Source organism: Heteronotia binoei, chromosome 9 (genome assembly GCF_032191835.1).
Source record: "Heteronotia binoei isolate CCM8104 ecotype False Entrance Well chromosome 9, APGP_CSIRO_Hbin_v1, whole genome shotgun sequence".
Classification (NCBI taxonomy): Eukaryota; Metazoa; Chordata; class Lepidosauria; order Squamata; family Gekkonidae; genus Heteronotia; species Heteronotia binoei.
Genome location: NC_083231.1, coordinates 28,615,667 through 28,632,508, shown reverse-complemented (window position 1 = coordinate 28,632,508; position 16,842 = coordinate 28,615,667). Strand labels below are relative to the sequence as shown.

The window sequence follows — 16,842 nt, the reverse complement described above, 5'->3', positions numbered from 1 at the left end:
ACAGTCAGGTATTTGTAAAAATGGTTTTGAATGGGGATATTGTATTAACGTAACACCAAAGGCCAACTAGACTCCATAAGACTGCCATAGGAATGCTGTATCCTTGCAAAACACCACAGGGGTCCCCAACAGCATTGTGCCCCTGCAGCATTTATAAAAGCTTTTTTTAAAGCTCTACAATTGTGCTGTGTCCCCTTGCGTACTCAGGGACATGGTATTGTCTTGTGAGCCCTAAGCTATGGATAACTCCAAGATGGAAAGTGAAGGGGAGGGGGAGAAGTGCACATTTTCAAGATCCCTCCCAGTTTCTAAATTTTGATGAGGTTCCCAATGAGGCACTCACTGTGAGAACTTCCATGTACGTTCTGCTTTCATAAAACGCAACGGTGTCCATAACGAAAAAAACCCCACTGTAGACTGCTCTCTTCTACTTACTGTTCACATAGACATTAAATGCTATAGATGAGGTGGCATCTGAATTAGATGCCAAAAATGTGTAAACGCCTGCTTCTGTTCCCTTCAGTCGTGTCAGGTGAAGCTCGCTGGCATATCTACAGAAAAATAAGAAGAGATCCAGTTCTATTAATCACGCTATCCACAGCATATGCAGAAAGCTACTATGAGATAGTTCACAAGAAAATGTGACATTTATCTACACTTCTAGATCAGGACCATCAAACTGTGCTGCACTTAGGAGTCCTATTCTGATGTGCTCAGTCTTTGTGGACCACCTCTTTTCCCCACCACATTAACAGAAAGCTGTTGTGAACTATTCTGTATTAAAATTCTGTTCTTTCTACACACCGAGTCTGTACTGCACCAACAACCACCACGGCCAAATGTCAGTGAGTCAGGCTGATGTGGTGGTTAAAATGGCCTGCAGCCATTTTGAGCGAAAGGTCCAACTTATGCCAAATTCAGAGCTAGAGATCAACAATGCCGGTATGAGACAGCTGATTTGCATAACTGGAAATATACAACTTAACATTAGGGATGTCCAACAGGTCAATTAATAATCCAAAAAGGAAAATAGGATATAAATATTTAATGCATTAAAACTTACGTTTTAGATATAAAAACAGCTGCAGCAAAATAGTTATACTTAAAAATGTTTCTAGTATACCTTCACCTTTATTATTCTACAAACACAGTATTTTTGCTTTTTAGCATCAGTCAGTTTCCCCCATAGCTTACCAAAATACCTGTGATCACAACCTTTACCTCTGAGCAAGGTGTTCATGTAACATAGAGGCATTTGACCTCTTGCGGTACAATCCTATGCAAAATTAACTCCATCTCTGTAAAGCATCTCGAAGAAGCCCTTTAGTTTCATAAAAAAATCTATGCCTGCCATTCTCTTCATGTACTGCCCATGTTTGGTGTAGTGGTTAAGTGTGCGGACTCTTATCTGGGAGAACTGGGTTTGATTCCCTACTCCTCCACTTACACCTGCTGGAATGGCCTTGGGTCAGCCATAGCTCTGGCAGAGGTTGTCCTTGAAAGGGCAGCTGCTGTGAGAGCCCTCTCCAGCCTCACCCACCTCTTAGGGTGTCTGTTGTGAGGGAGGGAGATAAAGGAGATTGTGAGCCGCTCTGAGACTCTTAGGAGTGGAGGGCGGGATATAAATCCAATATCTTCTTCTTCTTCTTCTTCTTCTTCTTCTTCTTCTTCTTCTTCTTCTTCTTCTTCTTCTTCTTCTTCTTCTTCTCAGAAGCTAAGTAGATTTGGCCTTGGCTAATATCTGGATGGGCAACCTCCAAGGAATACGAGAGGCATGACACAGTGTGCAGGTAATGGCAAACCACCTCTGAAATGTTTTGACGTAACACTAAAAGAGCTAGAAATTCTGCCTGCCAGACAATCTTAGGATTTCCTAGCTATTCTACACACAATGGCATACATTAATTAATTAATTTCCCATTTTTGAAGAGCCACAATGGGTTCTCTGGAGCAATGTTCCCTCTAAGCATCAGAGTCTTGTGAGCAAAAATCCTACTTTGTAAGCTACTGGCATTAAAGCTGTGAGCTCTGGGGCCATATTTCCTGAGCTAAGATAACAATGTGTGAACTGGAGGCTAAAAATCTGTGAGCTAGCTCATGCTAACTCAGCTTAGAGGGAACACTGCTCTGGAGTCATAGGTGGCTGAGCCCTGGGCTAGAGACCTGGGCTTGATGGGATAAAATACAGTGCTCTCCAGATGGCCTTCAAAGTGTTGCACACCCAGATGTCTCAGTCCAACATTCTGAATGTCAAGAGGTGAAAATGATACCATAAAATCTGTGAATGCAGAGTGGGGCAGAAACAACCATCACTCCATATAACTACAACTTAGCCAAGTCTCCTCTTTTCTTTCACACCAGGCATTCAGCACAACTGCACTAGATTAAATTTGCCGTCTGTTACTCTGCAGAAGGCCTCCAGCATGGTCTTTTCTTATTTTTGTTATATTGTCTGAGGTAATGTAGGCTTTCAGCCACTGTCTTGGTTATGAGGTTTCTTAGCTTTCATTCTCACTTCTGGTTCACCTTAAGTCTTTAAGCTGGAGCCACATCACAACCTGTTATCTCCAGATGATGAAAGCATTATGATATCTCCCTTTAGTAACATGGCTGGATAGTGGAAAAGAAATGGAAATCTGGATGCAACCCGGCACTGCCCTCTTGGCATCTGCCAATAAAATGCATAAAACACTGGGAACTGTTAGAGAGATCTTGCCATAGTCCTTGGCCCATTTCCCTGGAAAACAGCCATATCAAAAGCTTGTTTGCATGCAGAATTCTATATTACCTGTGTTTGTCTGTGTTGATGATTCGGACATAATGGTCAGATGAATTTTGAACAGTTTTGTTCACATACATCCATACTTCTTCCTCCGGTTTTGGATATGCATCATACATGACTGCTAACTCCAGATTTTCTCCCTCATTGACATTTATCGTTGTGTTTGTTGCAGCTGATAAACTGACATATCCATCACCTGGTTCGTAAAAATACAAAAAATTGTAACATTATTTTGCCTGTAGGCTTTCCAGCTTTGTGTATATTATGTGTGCGTAATTAAATCAAGGTCAATGGGATAAGGAAACTTTACTGATAAAGCAGATTATAAATTTCCACCTGCAGAAAACTGATTTTATCAGTTAAATGAAAAACTGTGAATGCCCAGTGACATTCTACTGAGTGAGGTGAGCATAAGAACGTAAGAGAAGCCATGTTGGATCAGGCCAATGGCCCATCCAGTCCAACACTCTGTGTCACACAGTGGCAAGAAACCCCAAACCCAAGTGCCATCAGAAGGTTCACAAGTGGGTCTAGAAGCCCTTCCACTTTGCTCCCCCCCAGCACCAAGAATCCAGAACATCACTGCCCCAGACAGTTTCAATAATACTGTGGCTAATAGCCACTGATGGACCTCTGCTCCATATTTCTATCCAATCTGCTCCTGAAGCTGTCTAAGTTTGTAGCCACCACCACCCCCTGTGGCAGTGAATTCCACATGTTAATCACCCTCTGGGTGAAGAAGTACTTCCTTTTATCCGTTCTAACCCGACTGCTCAGCAATTTCATTGAATGCCCACGAGTTCTTGTATTGTGAGAAAGGGAGAAAAGTACTTCTTTCTCTACTTTCTCCATCCCATGCATAATCTTGTAAATTTCTATCATGTCACCCCACAGTCGATGTCTCTCCAAGCTAAAGAGCCCCAAACGTTTTAACCTTTCTTCGTAGGGAAAGTGTTCCAGACCTCTAATCATTCAAGTTGCCCTTTTCTGGATTTTTTCCAGTGCTATAATATCCTTTTTGAGGTGCGGTGACCAAAATTGTACACAGTATTCCAAATGAGACCGCAATATCACTTTATACAGGGGCATTATGATACTGGCTGCTTTGTTTTCAATTCCCTTCCTAATAATTCCCAGCATGGTGTTGGCCTTTTTTATTGCAATCGCACACTGTCTTGACATTTTCCTGAGTTATCTACCATGACCCTAAGATCTCTCTCTTGGTCAGTCTCTGCCAGTTCACACCCCATCAACTTGTATTTGTAGCTGGGATTTTTGGCCCCAATGTGCATTACTTTGCACTTGGCCATATTGAACCTCATCTGCCATGTTGACGCCCAGCCTCAACAGATCCCTTTGGAGTGCCTCACAATCCTTTCTGGTTCTCACCACCCTGAACAATTTAGTGTCGTCTGCAAACTTGGCCACTTCACTGCTCACTCCCAACTCCAAATCATTAATGAACAAGTTAAAGAACATGGGACCCAGTACTGAGCCCTGCGGCACCCCACTGCTTACCATCTTCCACTGTGAAGACTGCCCATTTATACTCACTCTCTGCTTCCTATTAATTAGCCAGTTTTTGATCCACAAGAGGACCTGTCCTTTTACTCCATGACTCTCGAGGTTACTAAGGAGCCTTTGATGAGGAACTTTATCTAAAGCTTTCTGGAAGTCAAGGTAAACAACATCTATTGGGTCCCCTTTGTCCACATGTTTGTTCACCCCCTCAAAGAACTGTAACAGGTTAGCGAGGCAAGATCTTCCCTTACAGAACCTATGCTGAGTCTTCCTCAATAACTCGTGTTCATCAATGTGCCTACTCATTCTGTCCTTGATAATGGTTTCTACCAACTTTCCCGGTATTGAAGTCAGACTGACTGGCCTGTAGTTTCCCAGATCTCCTCTGGAACCCTTTTTAAAGATAGGGGTGACATTTGCTACCTTCCAGTCCTCAGGAACGGAGGCAGATTTCAGTGAAAGATTACATATTTTTGTCAGGAGATCCAGAAGTTCACCTTTGAGTTCTTTCAGAACCCTTGGATGTATGCCATCCGGACCTGGTGACTTATTAGTTTTTAATTCATCAATCAGTTGTAGGACTTCCTCTCTTGTCATTAACTCTTGTGGCTCACAAAGGGATCCTGCACTGAATACTGGATCTAAATCTAGGCATTCATTCCAGGAAAATGTATATTAAAATGGAACTTTAAAGTGCAGATGCTTCACTGGATTTCCATCTATTTTCTGGCCTGTATCAGAAGGCAGTTCACAATGGAAAAACCACCATGAAAATTCAATACTCGGATCAATAAACAAAGAGTCAGCATTAAAATAAGCTCTGCAGAAGCATCCTCAGATTAATCCAGGCTCTCTGGGGGTCAAATATTTAAGAACTAGAACCTTGATTTGCATTAGACAGGTAGGAGTCAATAGATTCCCCCCCCCCCAAGTGAAATGTGTTTCTATAATACTTGGTGGGCTCTGTCCATAGTATTTACGGTTGATAATAAATGCAGTCCAGAGGTGGGACCCATCCCTGGCTCCAGATTCCAAGCTGCAATCACTGCCACTCACCCAGCAGCAGACACAGCTACAACCAGCAGGAGCAGCTGTGCCCATCATGCCCATTTGCTGGGATAGTGGCCCTACCTGGCCACTGACCCTCCAGGGGGCACCTGATAACCCCTTCCCCAGGCTCAGAGGAGAGAAGGTCATTTTGCAAGGTCCTGGGCCTCGTGGAAGGGAAAGTTGGGGAGGTGGGGTAGAACTGGGAAGATCCATCCTGGCTTATTTTAACCTAAGAATCTCCTGGGCCAAGGAGAACTGGGACTGCTTCTCACTGCCAGGTGAGTTCAGAGATCATGGAGCAAATGATGCGTCCTCAAAAGAGAGGAAACTGTTGAATTCAACCCCCTTCCCTTCCAACCTGAGGCCAACAGAGGGATTTGAACCTTTCTTGGGAGGTTCCTCTGAGATACCCCCCACCCCACAGCCTCAGTTCCTGATCCAGCTGCAAGTCAGTGTCGTCCTCACAGATCTACATAATTAAGAAATGCTGCAGTGTGGCAGCTAGATCGATTTTATCCCATGCCTATGTGTAATGGTATCACCTAAAAAGCAGAACGACAGGGAAAAGAGGGGGGGGGGGGGAACCACCCGTTTCCCCAATTGCGTAAAGACATGTTCAGAATACTTTGGCTAATTACAGTACATGAATATGCTCCTAATCAGTTTAGCACTTATGGTAATTTTAATATTTAAACAGTACTACGTGTTACAGAAATCCAACACTCTGGGTTTTCTTTTTCCCAGGGAAGCATGTTAATAAACAGAGCAATATAAGCATTTCTGAAGGCTCTTGCCACAGCTAATCTGTAGAGCACGAGAGACACAATGCAACAAGCATCCCTGTGGGACCTGCAAATTAAAGCAATCATACCCAAATGAACCCTTTGGGCTCAACGCAGCACATTTTAGGGAGCAGCTTCTCCCAACTGTTCCTCCCTGCCCAAGTTCAAATTTAATAGGACTAGATGACCCTAGAGGTCCCTTCCAGCTCTATGTTTCTATGATTCTAATACATTCCATATAATTTCCGTGTGTCATAGGAGAGGGAAATGCATGAAAATGTGTAACGCCTTTCAGTTGTTCAGCTCATTTTAATGGGTTAGCCTTCCAAAAGATGCCCTCCAAACCATGTCTTTGTATGTTCTTTATAATGCTATTCTGTAATCCTTTGGAATACTAGCATACATTCTTAGTCACTTTTGATAGTATATCACCACAGGCACATTTTCCAGTGAGATGATCTTTATGGCTTTTCATTGTTGTTCATGTAGTTAGTTTTTTATTCTGTTTGTTGTTTTAATGTGTGTGTGGGTTTTTTTTTTACAAATTATTTCTTTTCAAGCATTGCCTGTATGTATGTCACCGAGCTTTGGGGGAGGGCAGGTCTTCATCAACAAGCAAACCAACAGGGGGTCTCCACTACACCCACTGCTTTGATACGTCATATATTTTCCATGTCAACATCCACGATTTCTTCAAGAATCAGTACCTTCCTGTGTGAGACACTATTCTACTGAAAAGTCTCCTACAACTGGCCCTGCCAACTAGACAGGTTATTTATACAGATGCACTGTGCAGCAGTTACTCCACAAATGGATACCCTGTGAGACAGCATGCTGCATTTACCTTGGAAGTATTGTATAAATATGGCATGATCATCAGGGCTTTTTTTGTAGTAGAAAAGACAGGTTGCTTACCTGTAACTGTAGATCTTCGAGTGGTCATCTGTGCACTCACACTTGTGGGATGTACTGCGCCTGCGCTGGTCCCCAGTCGGTATCTGTAAGAAAGCCCGGGAAAGATTTCCGCGGACGGCGCCACTGGGCATGCGCCGGCGTCCCACTGCGCAGGCCCAACGGCGCCACCGCGGCAATCCCACCAGTTCCTTCTTGACCGCTGAAAGCCCCTAAGGAAGGGAGACCGTCAGCAGTGGGGAAGGAGGGTGGGTAGTGTGAGTGCACAGATGACCACTCGAAGATCTACAGTTACAGGTAAGCAACCTGTCTATCTTCTTCGTGGTCTCTGTGCATCACACTTGTGGGAGATTAGCAAGCAAGTCATACCTGGAGGTGGGAAGACGGTCAACCGGAGATGACAGATTGTAGCACCGCAGTTCCCAACCGGGTCCTCTGCTGAGCATGCACGTCCAACGCGTAGTGCTTCATGAAAGCATGCGGGGACGACCAGGTAGCAGCTTTGCAGACATCAGCCAGAGGCACGCCCTTCAGGAACGCCACCGATGTCGCCATCGCTCGTGTGGAGTGGCCACGTACGGGTCCAGGCAGTGGCCTCTTTGCTAGGAGGTAGCAGAGCTTGATGGTCTCTGTCAACCACTTCGAGAATCTCTGTGAAGAAATCTTGTCACCCATTCTGGGTGCGGTGTAGGAAACGAATAGCTGCTGTCCCTTACGGAAGGACTTGGATCGGCTTAGGTAGAAAAGCAGGGCACGCCGGACGTCTAGGGAGTGAAGCCGACGCTCCTCGTCCGAGGAGGGGCTAGGGAAGAAGGCGGGGAGCCACACTTCCAGGTTGAGGTGGAATTGGGAGGGCACCTTAGGAAGGAAGTTGATATCAGGGGCCAGGGAGACGCCCGACTCTCTAAAGGCTAGGTAGGGGTAGTCACAACGCATCGCCGTGAGTTCCCCCACCCGGCGTGCGGAGGTGATGGCCACTAGGAAGGCAGTCTTCCAGGACAGAAGCTGCAGGGAACATGAGGCCATGGGTTCGAAGGGCCGCCTGGTTAGTCTGTCTAGGACTATTGACAAATCCCACAGTGGGGTGGGGGGTTTGGACGGTGGATGCAGTCTAAATAGCCCCTTCATGAACTTCTTGGACTGGGGATGGGCGAAAACAGAGTACCCAGCCACAGGTTCGTGAAAAGCAGAAATGGCTGCCAAGTAGACCTTAATGGAGGAAAACACCAAGCCCGCGTCTACTAGGGACAACAAGAAATCAAAGACTGCCGGCAGGCCAGCCTCCCTAGGTGCGACTGGCCGGCCAGCCATGAAGTCCGAGAACCTCTTCCACTTCCTGTCATAGGATGCCCTGGTGGAGGGCTTCCTGCTATTCAACAGGACCTCCTGGACCCTACCCGAGAACTCTAAGGGTCTATGCGCCACGCCGTCAGTTTCAGGTGTGGCACGTTGTGGTGTAGCACCCGCCCCCGTTGGGACGACAGGAGGTCTGGTTCCGCTGGAAAGTGGTAGAAGTTCCCCCCCGACATGGTCAGTAGGGAGGCGAACCAGTTCTGGCGGGGCCACCAGGGGGTCACCAGGATACAGCGTGGCCTCTCCCTCGCTAACTTGTTTATTACCCTGGTCAGCAGAGGGAGAGGAGGAAACAGATAGAGGAAGCGGCCCTCCCACGGAATGAGGAGCCCGTCCCCCAGGGATGCAGGGTCTGCACCCCCTCTGGAGCAAAACATAGGGCACTTCTTGTTGCCTGCCGTGGCGAAGGCATCCAGCTGTGGGTACCCCCAGAGCTGGAAAACTGGTTGTAGGAAACGCCACTGAAGTTCCCACTCGTGCGGGGAGGCCCCCCCCCTGCTCAGAGAGTCCGCTTGAATGTTGAGGACCCCTGGGAGGTGTGCGGCCTTCACGAAGACGTCGTGCTGGATGCATTCCGTCCACAATTCTATCGCCAGCGCACAGAGGCGGCGGGACACTGTCCCACCCTGCCTGTTGATGTACGCCAAAGCGGTGGTGTTGTCTGTGAGTAGTGCCACTGTCCTCCCTGTCAACTTTGGGCGGAAGGAACGCAGGGCAAAGTGAACCGCTAGTAGCTCCAGATAGTTGATATGGTGCACAGCCAGCTTGGGAGGCCACTGGCCCCCCACACACAGGCCTTCCATGTGGGCGCCCCAGCCCCACTGGGAGGCATCGGTGGTGATGGTCACAGAGGGCGGTGGGAGGTGGAAGGGAGCTCCCTGGCAGATATTGTCTCTGGATCCCCACCAGTGGAGCGATTGGAGCGTCATAAGGGGAATAGTGAACCTCTTTCGAGGTGAGTCTCTGTTTGGGCGAAACTGGCGAAGAAACCATAGCTGTAAGTCCCTCATCCTCAGTTTCGCGTAAAGAAGCACGCTTGTCGTTGCTGCCATCAGTCCCAGCATTCGCTGAAGTTGCTTTACTGTGCCCCAGCCTTGGTTCTGGAGTAACTGTACTGAGTTGGTGATGTCCTCTGCCCTTTGGGCGGGGAGGAAAGCTCGATGGAGGTTTGTGTCCAGCACTGCCCCTATGAACTGCACTGTCCTTGATGGAGTGAGATTTGACTTTTCTAGATTGACCTGCAGTCCCAGGGCATCGAGAAGGTGCAGTGTGGCTGTGATGTGGGTAGACAGACTTTCTCTTGAATTGGCTACCAGGAGCCAGTCGTCTATGTATGGGAAGACTATCACCCCCTGCAGTCGCAGGTAGGCGGCCACGACGCTCATCATCTTTGTAAACACCCTGGGTGCCGTGGAGAGCCCGAAGGGTAGGGCAGTGAACTGGAGGTGTTGTGAGCCTATTGCAAACCTGAGAAACTTTCTGAACTCTGGGTGGATGCTGATGTGAAAGTAAGCATCCTTGAGGTCTAGGGTGGCCATCCAGTCTCCTTGGTTGATGAGGGGCAGGATGGACTGCAGTGTGGACATCCTGAACTTTCGATACAGGATGAATTTGTTCAGATTCCGGAGGTCCATGATGGGCCTTAATCCCCCATCTCTCTTCGGGACTAGGAAGTAGCGGGAGTAGAAACCACCCGTCCTGGTTTCCGATGGTAATTTCTCTATGGCTTGTTTCTGTAGGAGGGTGTCCACCTCCGCCAGCAGAGGTGGGGATGGGGGGGTGGTGATCACCACTGACTGTGTTGGAATCTGAGCAAAGTCTATTTTGTAGCCCTCTTGGATGACAGAGAGGACCCACCTGTCTGAGGAGACCAGCTCCCAGGCAGGCAGGAAAGGGCGAAGGCGGATGGTGGGCTGGGTGGTGGCAACGACGCGTGGTGCAGGAAAGTCAAAGCCCCTGCTTGGCGGGGCGGGTGCCCTTCGGTTTGCCTGATGGCTGGGCACTGTAGCGCCCTCTGTTGTTGCCCGAGTAGGCCTGCTTGTCGGGCTGTGGAGGGCGTGGTCGCCACTGTTGGTCCGAAGATGGCTTATGCGGAGTCTTTCTCGACCAGGACCTGCTCCACTGTCTGGCTCTGGGTTGTCTGGGAAGTGGCTGCACCCCAAGGCTCCTAGAGATCTTAAGGTTCTTATCTAGTTCCTGCAGTGCGGTGTCCGTGGTGGAACTAAAGAGTCCGTCCCCTTCAAATGGCAGGTCCTCGATAAGCGCCCTGGTGTCTTGTTGCAGGGCGGTCGATCTCAGCCAGGAGTGCCTGCGAATGGAGACAGCGGACATGATTGCCGCAGCTGAAACGTCCACTAGGTGCTTGGCTGCTGTTAGTTGCTGCTTTGCGACCTTCTGGCCCTCGTGCAGCAGTGCCTTGGCAGTGGTTTTCTTGTCATCCGGTAGGAAGGACAGGAGGGGGGACAGCTGCTCCCACATGGCGTATTGGTATCTGGCCATACAGGCCGTATAGTTCGATACCTTGGCGCCGAGGGACCCCGCCGAGTAGATCTTCCTCCCCATGGCGTCGAGTTTCTTCCCCTCCTTGTCAGGGGGGGTAGAGTGCACCTTACGTGACCTCGAGGAAGAGGAGACGATGGCTGAATTTGGTCTAGGATGTGTGAACAGAAATTCAGCCCCCGCCTCTTGGACCTTGTACATGTGGTCCAGTTTTCTTGAAGACACCGGTGCAGAGGATGGCTTCTTCCACGGATCCTTGAGCGCCTGGAGCATGACCTTTGTCATTGGGAGGGAGACGGCTGGAGAAGTGTCCTTCTGGACGATATCAAACACACTATCGTCCACGGTTGGCTTGGGTTGAGAGATGGGGAGGGAGATGGTCGCTGCCATTCTTTTGACCATCTCCGCATAGGAGCGTAGGTCCTCAGAGGGCGAGACTGGGAGGTCCTCTGACGTGTTGGGGTCCGGTGAGGGCTCCCAGGTTCTCTCCTCGTCGCTTTCCGACCCCGACGGGGAGGACTCTCCTCGGCCCGAGCGCTCCGATAGGCGCGGTGATGGCTCCCTTCGCGGCGACCGGGTCGGTGTCGGTGTTCGGCGCGGAGGCTCCGTCGGTGTGACGCGTTTGTCCCGAGGAGTCGTGGCCGATCCCTGAGGATGCTTGGACCGATGCGATGTCCTGGAGAGCGAGGATAGCTCAGATTGATGCTCCCAGTCCGGGTGGTCGAGTGGCTGATGCCAATGATATTGGGGGCAGCAGGGATACGTCGACTGCCATCGATGGTGCTCCCAATGCGGCATCGATGGGTAGTGGCGTGGCTCGACCGAAGGCTCCCTTGGCCTCACGCGCTTGGGTGCCGCAGGCGTTGTCACGTCGACCGGTGGAAGAGACTCGACGTCCGATGCCGAGTCGAAGCTCCGCTGAGGAGACGCCACCGATGGAGACCGACGGGTGAGGTCGATCTCCACGTCGTGTGTCGAGGACTGCAGCCGATGGTCGCTGGGTCCAGGCGTCGGGGAGGTACGACGTCGATGCGCGCTAGCCCGTGGAGTTGGAGGGCTGCGTGGTCGATGGCCGCTAGCCCGCGGAGTAGGAGGGCTGCGTGGTCGATGGCCGCTAGCCCTTGGTGTCGGAGGGCTGCGCTGCCTTCTCGCGCTAGCCCCTGGAGTAGCGGGGGTGCGGAGAGGAGAGGGGGGAACCCTTCTCACTGGGTCGGTGGCGATCGGTGCCGACACGTCGGGGGGAGGCGGAGGGGAGCGTGGCCGTTTCCGCTTCTCCTTGCTCTTCGCCTTCTTAGAGGATTCATGTCCCGAATCCTCCCGTCGTTTCTTCTGGGGCCTCTCGACCGACTCGTCGGGGGGCCGTTTCGCCGACTGCTGCTCCTTCTGCGGGGCAACGTCGACCGGGGCTGCATCGGCCGATGGGGCCTTCGGGGTTTGGGCGGCAGCCATTTTCGGTACCGATGCCGAGGAAGACGCCGTTTGCTTCGGAGGGCGAAGTGCCGAGGCAGTTAGTGCGGCCGAGAGCCTAGCCGCTCTATTCTTTCTGGTCTGCTTCGAAAAGCGGAGGCAATGCGGGCAGGCTTCCACGCGGTGTCCTTCGCCGAGGCAGAGCAGACACAAAGAGTGGCCGTCGGGAGGGGCGATCTTCTTGCCGCAGGCCTGGCACCTCTTAAAAAATCCCCAGCGACTGTCCATAGACAGCGGTCGCTGGAAAAAATCCTCTCAGAGTCCTCTGAGAGGAGGAAAAACTAGGGGCGAGGGGGGGGGGAAGTCCCGGAGGACAAGAAAACCCCACCGCGACACGCACCCGAACGAAAAACGCTTTTTTTTTTTTTTTTTTTTTTTTAAACTAACTAACTATGGAACTAACTAACTACTACACTACAGAAAACAATAAACAGGCTAATATTTACAGGAGGCTCGGGGAAAAATGGATAGAAAAAACCCAAAGCTCACCGACCGGGAACACGAGGAAACACAACTCTTCGCGCAGCGGTCAGAAAGGAACTGGTGGGATTGCCGCGGTGGCGCCGTTGGGCCTGCGCAGTGGGACGCCGGCGCATGCCCAGTGGCGCCGTCCGCGGAAATCTTTCCCGGGCTTTCTTACAGATACCGACTGGGGACCAGCGCAGGCGCAGTACATCCCACAAGTGTGAGTGCACAGAGACCACGAAGAAGATCTGCTTTGCATATTAGGCCACAGACCCCTGATGTAGCCAATCCTCCAAGAGCTTACAGAGCTCTTCTTACAGGGCCTTACTGTAAGCTCTTGGAGTATTGGCTATATCAGAGGGGTTTGGAGTTCCTGTTACAAAAAAAGCCCTGATCATCATCTTTATTATGGATTTCAGTGTTATTTCATGTACAGAAAACCCAAATAAAAGTTCTTGTGCATCTTGTGATGTTTGTGATAAATTTATACATATTGCAAAACTGTCATTTTATTATTCAGCATAACATTCTGACTTTACTACATGCATTTCAAATCCCTCCCCTTCTGCACCAGAAAGCAAAGCTCATGTAAATATTATTTGCTCTCCCCCATGACAGTGAAAACTTACACAAGTGAACGATTACTGTATTTACCTACTACTTTCAAGGTTATAGTGGCATTGGATGTTCCAAAATGGTTTCTTCCTTGGCACAGGAACACTCCGGAATCATTAACTCCCACTGAATGGATACTTAAAATTAATTTTTGTTCATATTCAAAATCACCAAAATTCCTGCTTTTTCTTTCAACATTCTGTTGGCAAGGAGGGGGAAAATTAACATCTAAGATACAGTATACACAGCATCTTTCTCAGATAAATTAAAAATAGACGTAATTATAACTTCACCATATTAATATTCATAACTTAAAACCGGAATAATAAGCCATCGTGACGAACCTGTCATTGGAACCTCTCCATACAAAACAACTATATTCTCAGGGCTCGGTTCAGAAAATGTCCTTCCCAGAGCTGTACTCACTTCCCCTCTTGTTTTTTTTTCCCTCCCTAATTTCCTTTCTTTGGATACTCTCCTACATTCCTGGTTTGCTGCCTTTAACTAGAAAATCAGGAGATATATCTTGATTAAGAGATGTGAATTTCAGGGCATTTTTCCTACATTACCCCAGCAGCATGGAAGATGCTCTTCTGCATCAGAAGACTTGGGTCATGCAGGAGGAATAAGATGGCTTCTAAGCAGGTCAACTTCATGGCAGCACTGCCCTCCACTCCAAAGAACAGGAAACCCCAACTTATTTATTTTTATTTTATTAGATTGATATTCCGCCCTCCCCAAAGTGGGCTCAGGGCAACTATGGCTCCTCCCACAAGATATCAGATTACTGATGTCACTGGCTCCTCCCACAAAGTATCAGATTTCTGATTCGACTGAATAAGTGCAAAGATGACTGCTTGTGTGCTACTAAGATAACATTGGGTAACATCTGGATAACATCTCAGGTGGGTAGCAATGTTGGTGTGTAATAGAAGAGCTAGATTTGAGCCTAGTAGCACCTTTAGGAGCAACAGGACTTCCTTCCCTTCATCAGAAAATTACAATGACGAAGGGAGATTTGACTATCCAAAGCTTATTTACTTATTTAGATTTTTATTCCATCCTCCCCACTAGCAGGCTCAGGGTGGATCACAAGTGTAAAACAGTAAAAGAGCAGTCCAGTAATTTAAAAGTCAGGGCTTTTTTTTGTAGAAAAAGCCCAGCAGGAACTCATCTGCATATTAGGCTACACCCCCCCTGACAGCACAATTGTTTTACAGGGCTTTCTTTGAAGAAAAAGCCCAGCAGGGACTCATTTGCATATGAGGCCACACCCCCTGGTGCCAAGCCAGCCGGAACTGCGTTCCTGCTCAAAAAAAGCCCTGAAAACAGTAAAGACAAATATAAATGCAAAACAGGTAATACTGTTAGTTAAGCAGCAGTAATCTCAAAAGCTAGAGACCACTGCACCTATAAAATCTACTCAGACTGGGCTGCCTAAGGATAGAGGGCTTCAGCAAGAGAAGTCGACTTAATTGGAAGCCTGCCGCCTCAGCCAAAGGCCTGGTGGAACAGCTCCGCATTACAGGCCCTGTGGAATGGTAGAAGGGCCTTGATCTCAAGCAGCTGCATGTTCTACCCGGCTGGGGCCAGGACAGAAAATGGCTGGGCCCAAGTTAGGACTAAGTGGATGTCCTTTGGGCCAAAGACAGCCAGCAGATGTTGATTTGCTAAGCATAAAGCTCTTTGGAGCACACATGGGAAGAGGTGGTCCCTCAGATATGTTGGTCCCAGGCTGTGCAGGGCTTTGGAGGTCACTACCAACACCCTGAAATGGATCCAGCACTCACTAGGTAGGCATTGCAACTGGTATAGCAGTGGTCAAATGCAAGTCTGCACAGGCAATGCAGTCAGCAGGCACACTTCCACATTTTGCACTAGCTGGAGTTTCTAGATCAGCCCCAAGGGCAAGCCTGTGTAGAGCGAGTTACAGTAATCAAGCCTGGAAGCAACTGTCGCATGGATCACTGTACCCAAGTTCTGGGGGGAAAGGCAGGGTACCAGTTGCCTCATCTGTCAAAGGTGATAAAAGGCAGACCTGGCAACTGTGGTGACCTGGGCCTCCATGGAAAGTGAGGCATCCAGGATCACCCCCAGGCTCTTCACCTCCTGGGCTGGCACAAGTAATGTACCAGCCAAGGTTGGAAGCCTGAGACCCAACTCAATCCTGCCCCAACTCAGGTACAGGACCTCTGTCTTCGCTGGACGAAGCTTCCAGCTGGTTCTGCTGCAACCATAGACTCCAATGTCCTGTCCAAATTCTCTGGGGTGGAGTCCAGGCAGCCATCCAACAACAGATAGAGCTTATACCCTAGAAATCTTGTTGGTCTTCAAGGTGCTGTTTGAAGGGTTAGGAGGATTCTAGTTTCAAACTAGCCAAACACAATGACACGATTATACATGGGATACAAGATTATGCATGGGATAGAGAAGGTAGAGAAAGAAGTCTTTTTCTCCCTTTCTTGTGGACACTCAATGAAATTGCTGAGCAGTCAGGTTCGATCTGATAAAAGGAAGTACTTTGTCACTCAAAGGGTGATTAACACATGGAAATCACTGCCACATGAGGTGGTGCCAGCTACAAGCTTAGCCAGCTTCAAGAGGGGATTGGATAAACATATGGAGCAGATGTCCATCAGTGGTCTTGATGGAACTCTCTGTCTGGGGCAGTAATGCTCTTTATTCTTGGTGCTTGGGGGGCAACAGTGGGAGGGCTTCTAGTGTTCTGGCCCCACTGATGGACCTCCTGATGGCACCTGGGTTTTTTTGCCACTGTGTGACAGAGTGTTGGACTGGATAGGCCATTGGCCTGATCCAACATGGCTTCTTACATTCTTATGACAAGAAAACAGGTGGTGGTGGAAAGTGGCCTCAAGTCACAGCTCACTTATGGTGCCCCACTAGGATTTCTAAGGCAAGAGATGTTCAGAGGTGGTTTGCCAATGCCTGCCTCCTCATCACAACCCTGGTATTCCTTGGAAGTCTCCCATCCAAATACTAGCCAGAGCTGACCCTCCTTAGCTTCCAAAATCAAGCTAGCCTGGACTATACAGGGCAAGAAAAGAGTTTTCACTTACTGAGAGTTTCTTAATTGATATGGCCTAAAGGCAGGACTTGTTTTTTGTAGCAAGAACTCCTTTGCATATTAGACTACACACCCCTGATGCAGCCAATCCTCCTGGAGCTTACAGTAGGCCCAGTACTAAGAACCCTGTAAGCTCTTGGAGGATTGACTTAATATGCAAAGGAGTTCCTTCTCCCAAAAAAGTCCTGCCTAAGGGCATCCAGTTCACTTAACTATGGTGAGTGTAAGTGCTGATGAGCTGCTGGGGTGGGGGGGCAATTTCCCAGGAAGGGAAGGGGCTGCGGGTTGGAAGAAAATAGTGTATCAAAATA

At 48.9% G+C, this 16,842-nt stretch overlaps 1 protein-coding gene across 2 annotated transcripts in view; it reads right to left on the bottom strand.

The window, feature by feature from the left end:
• The window catches only part of KIT (KIT proto-oncogene, receptor tyrosine kinase), a 104,111-nt gene that overhangs the window by 35,044 nt on the left and 52,225 nt on the right, over positions 1–16,842 (bottom strand). For both annotated transcript variants that reach the window (XM_060246353.1, XM_060246354.1), the window contains 3 exons: positions 13,486–13,645; positions 2,789–2,978; positions 436–551 (listed from right to left, as the gene is read on the bottom strand). In XM_060246353.1, coding sequence (XP_060102336.1) covers positions 436–551; positions 2,789–2,978; positions 13,486–13,645 — 466 coding nt within the window. The remainder of the gene's footprint in view (positions 1–435; positions 552–2,788; positions 2,979–13,485; positions 13,646–16,842) is intronic.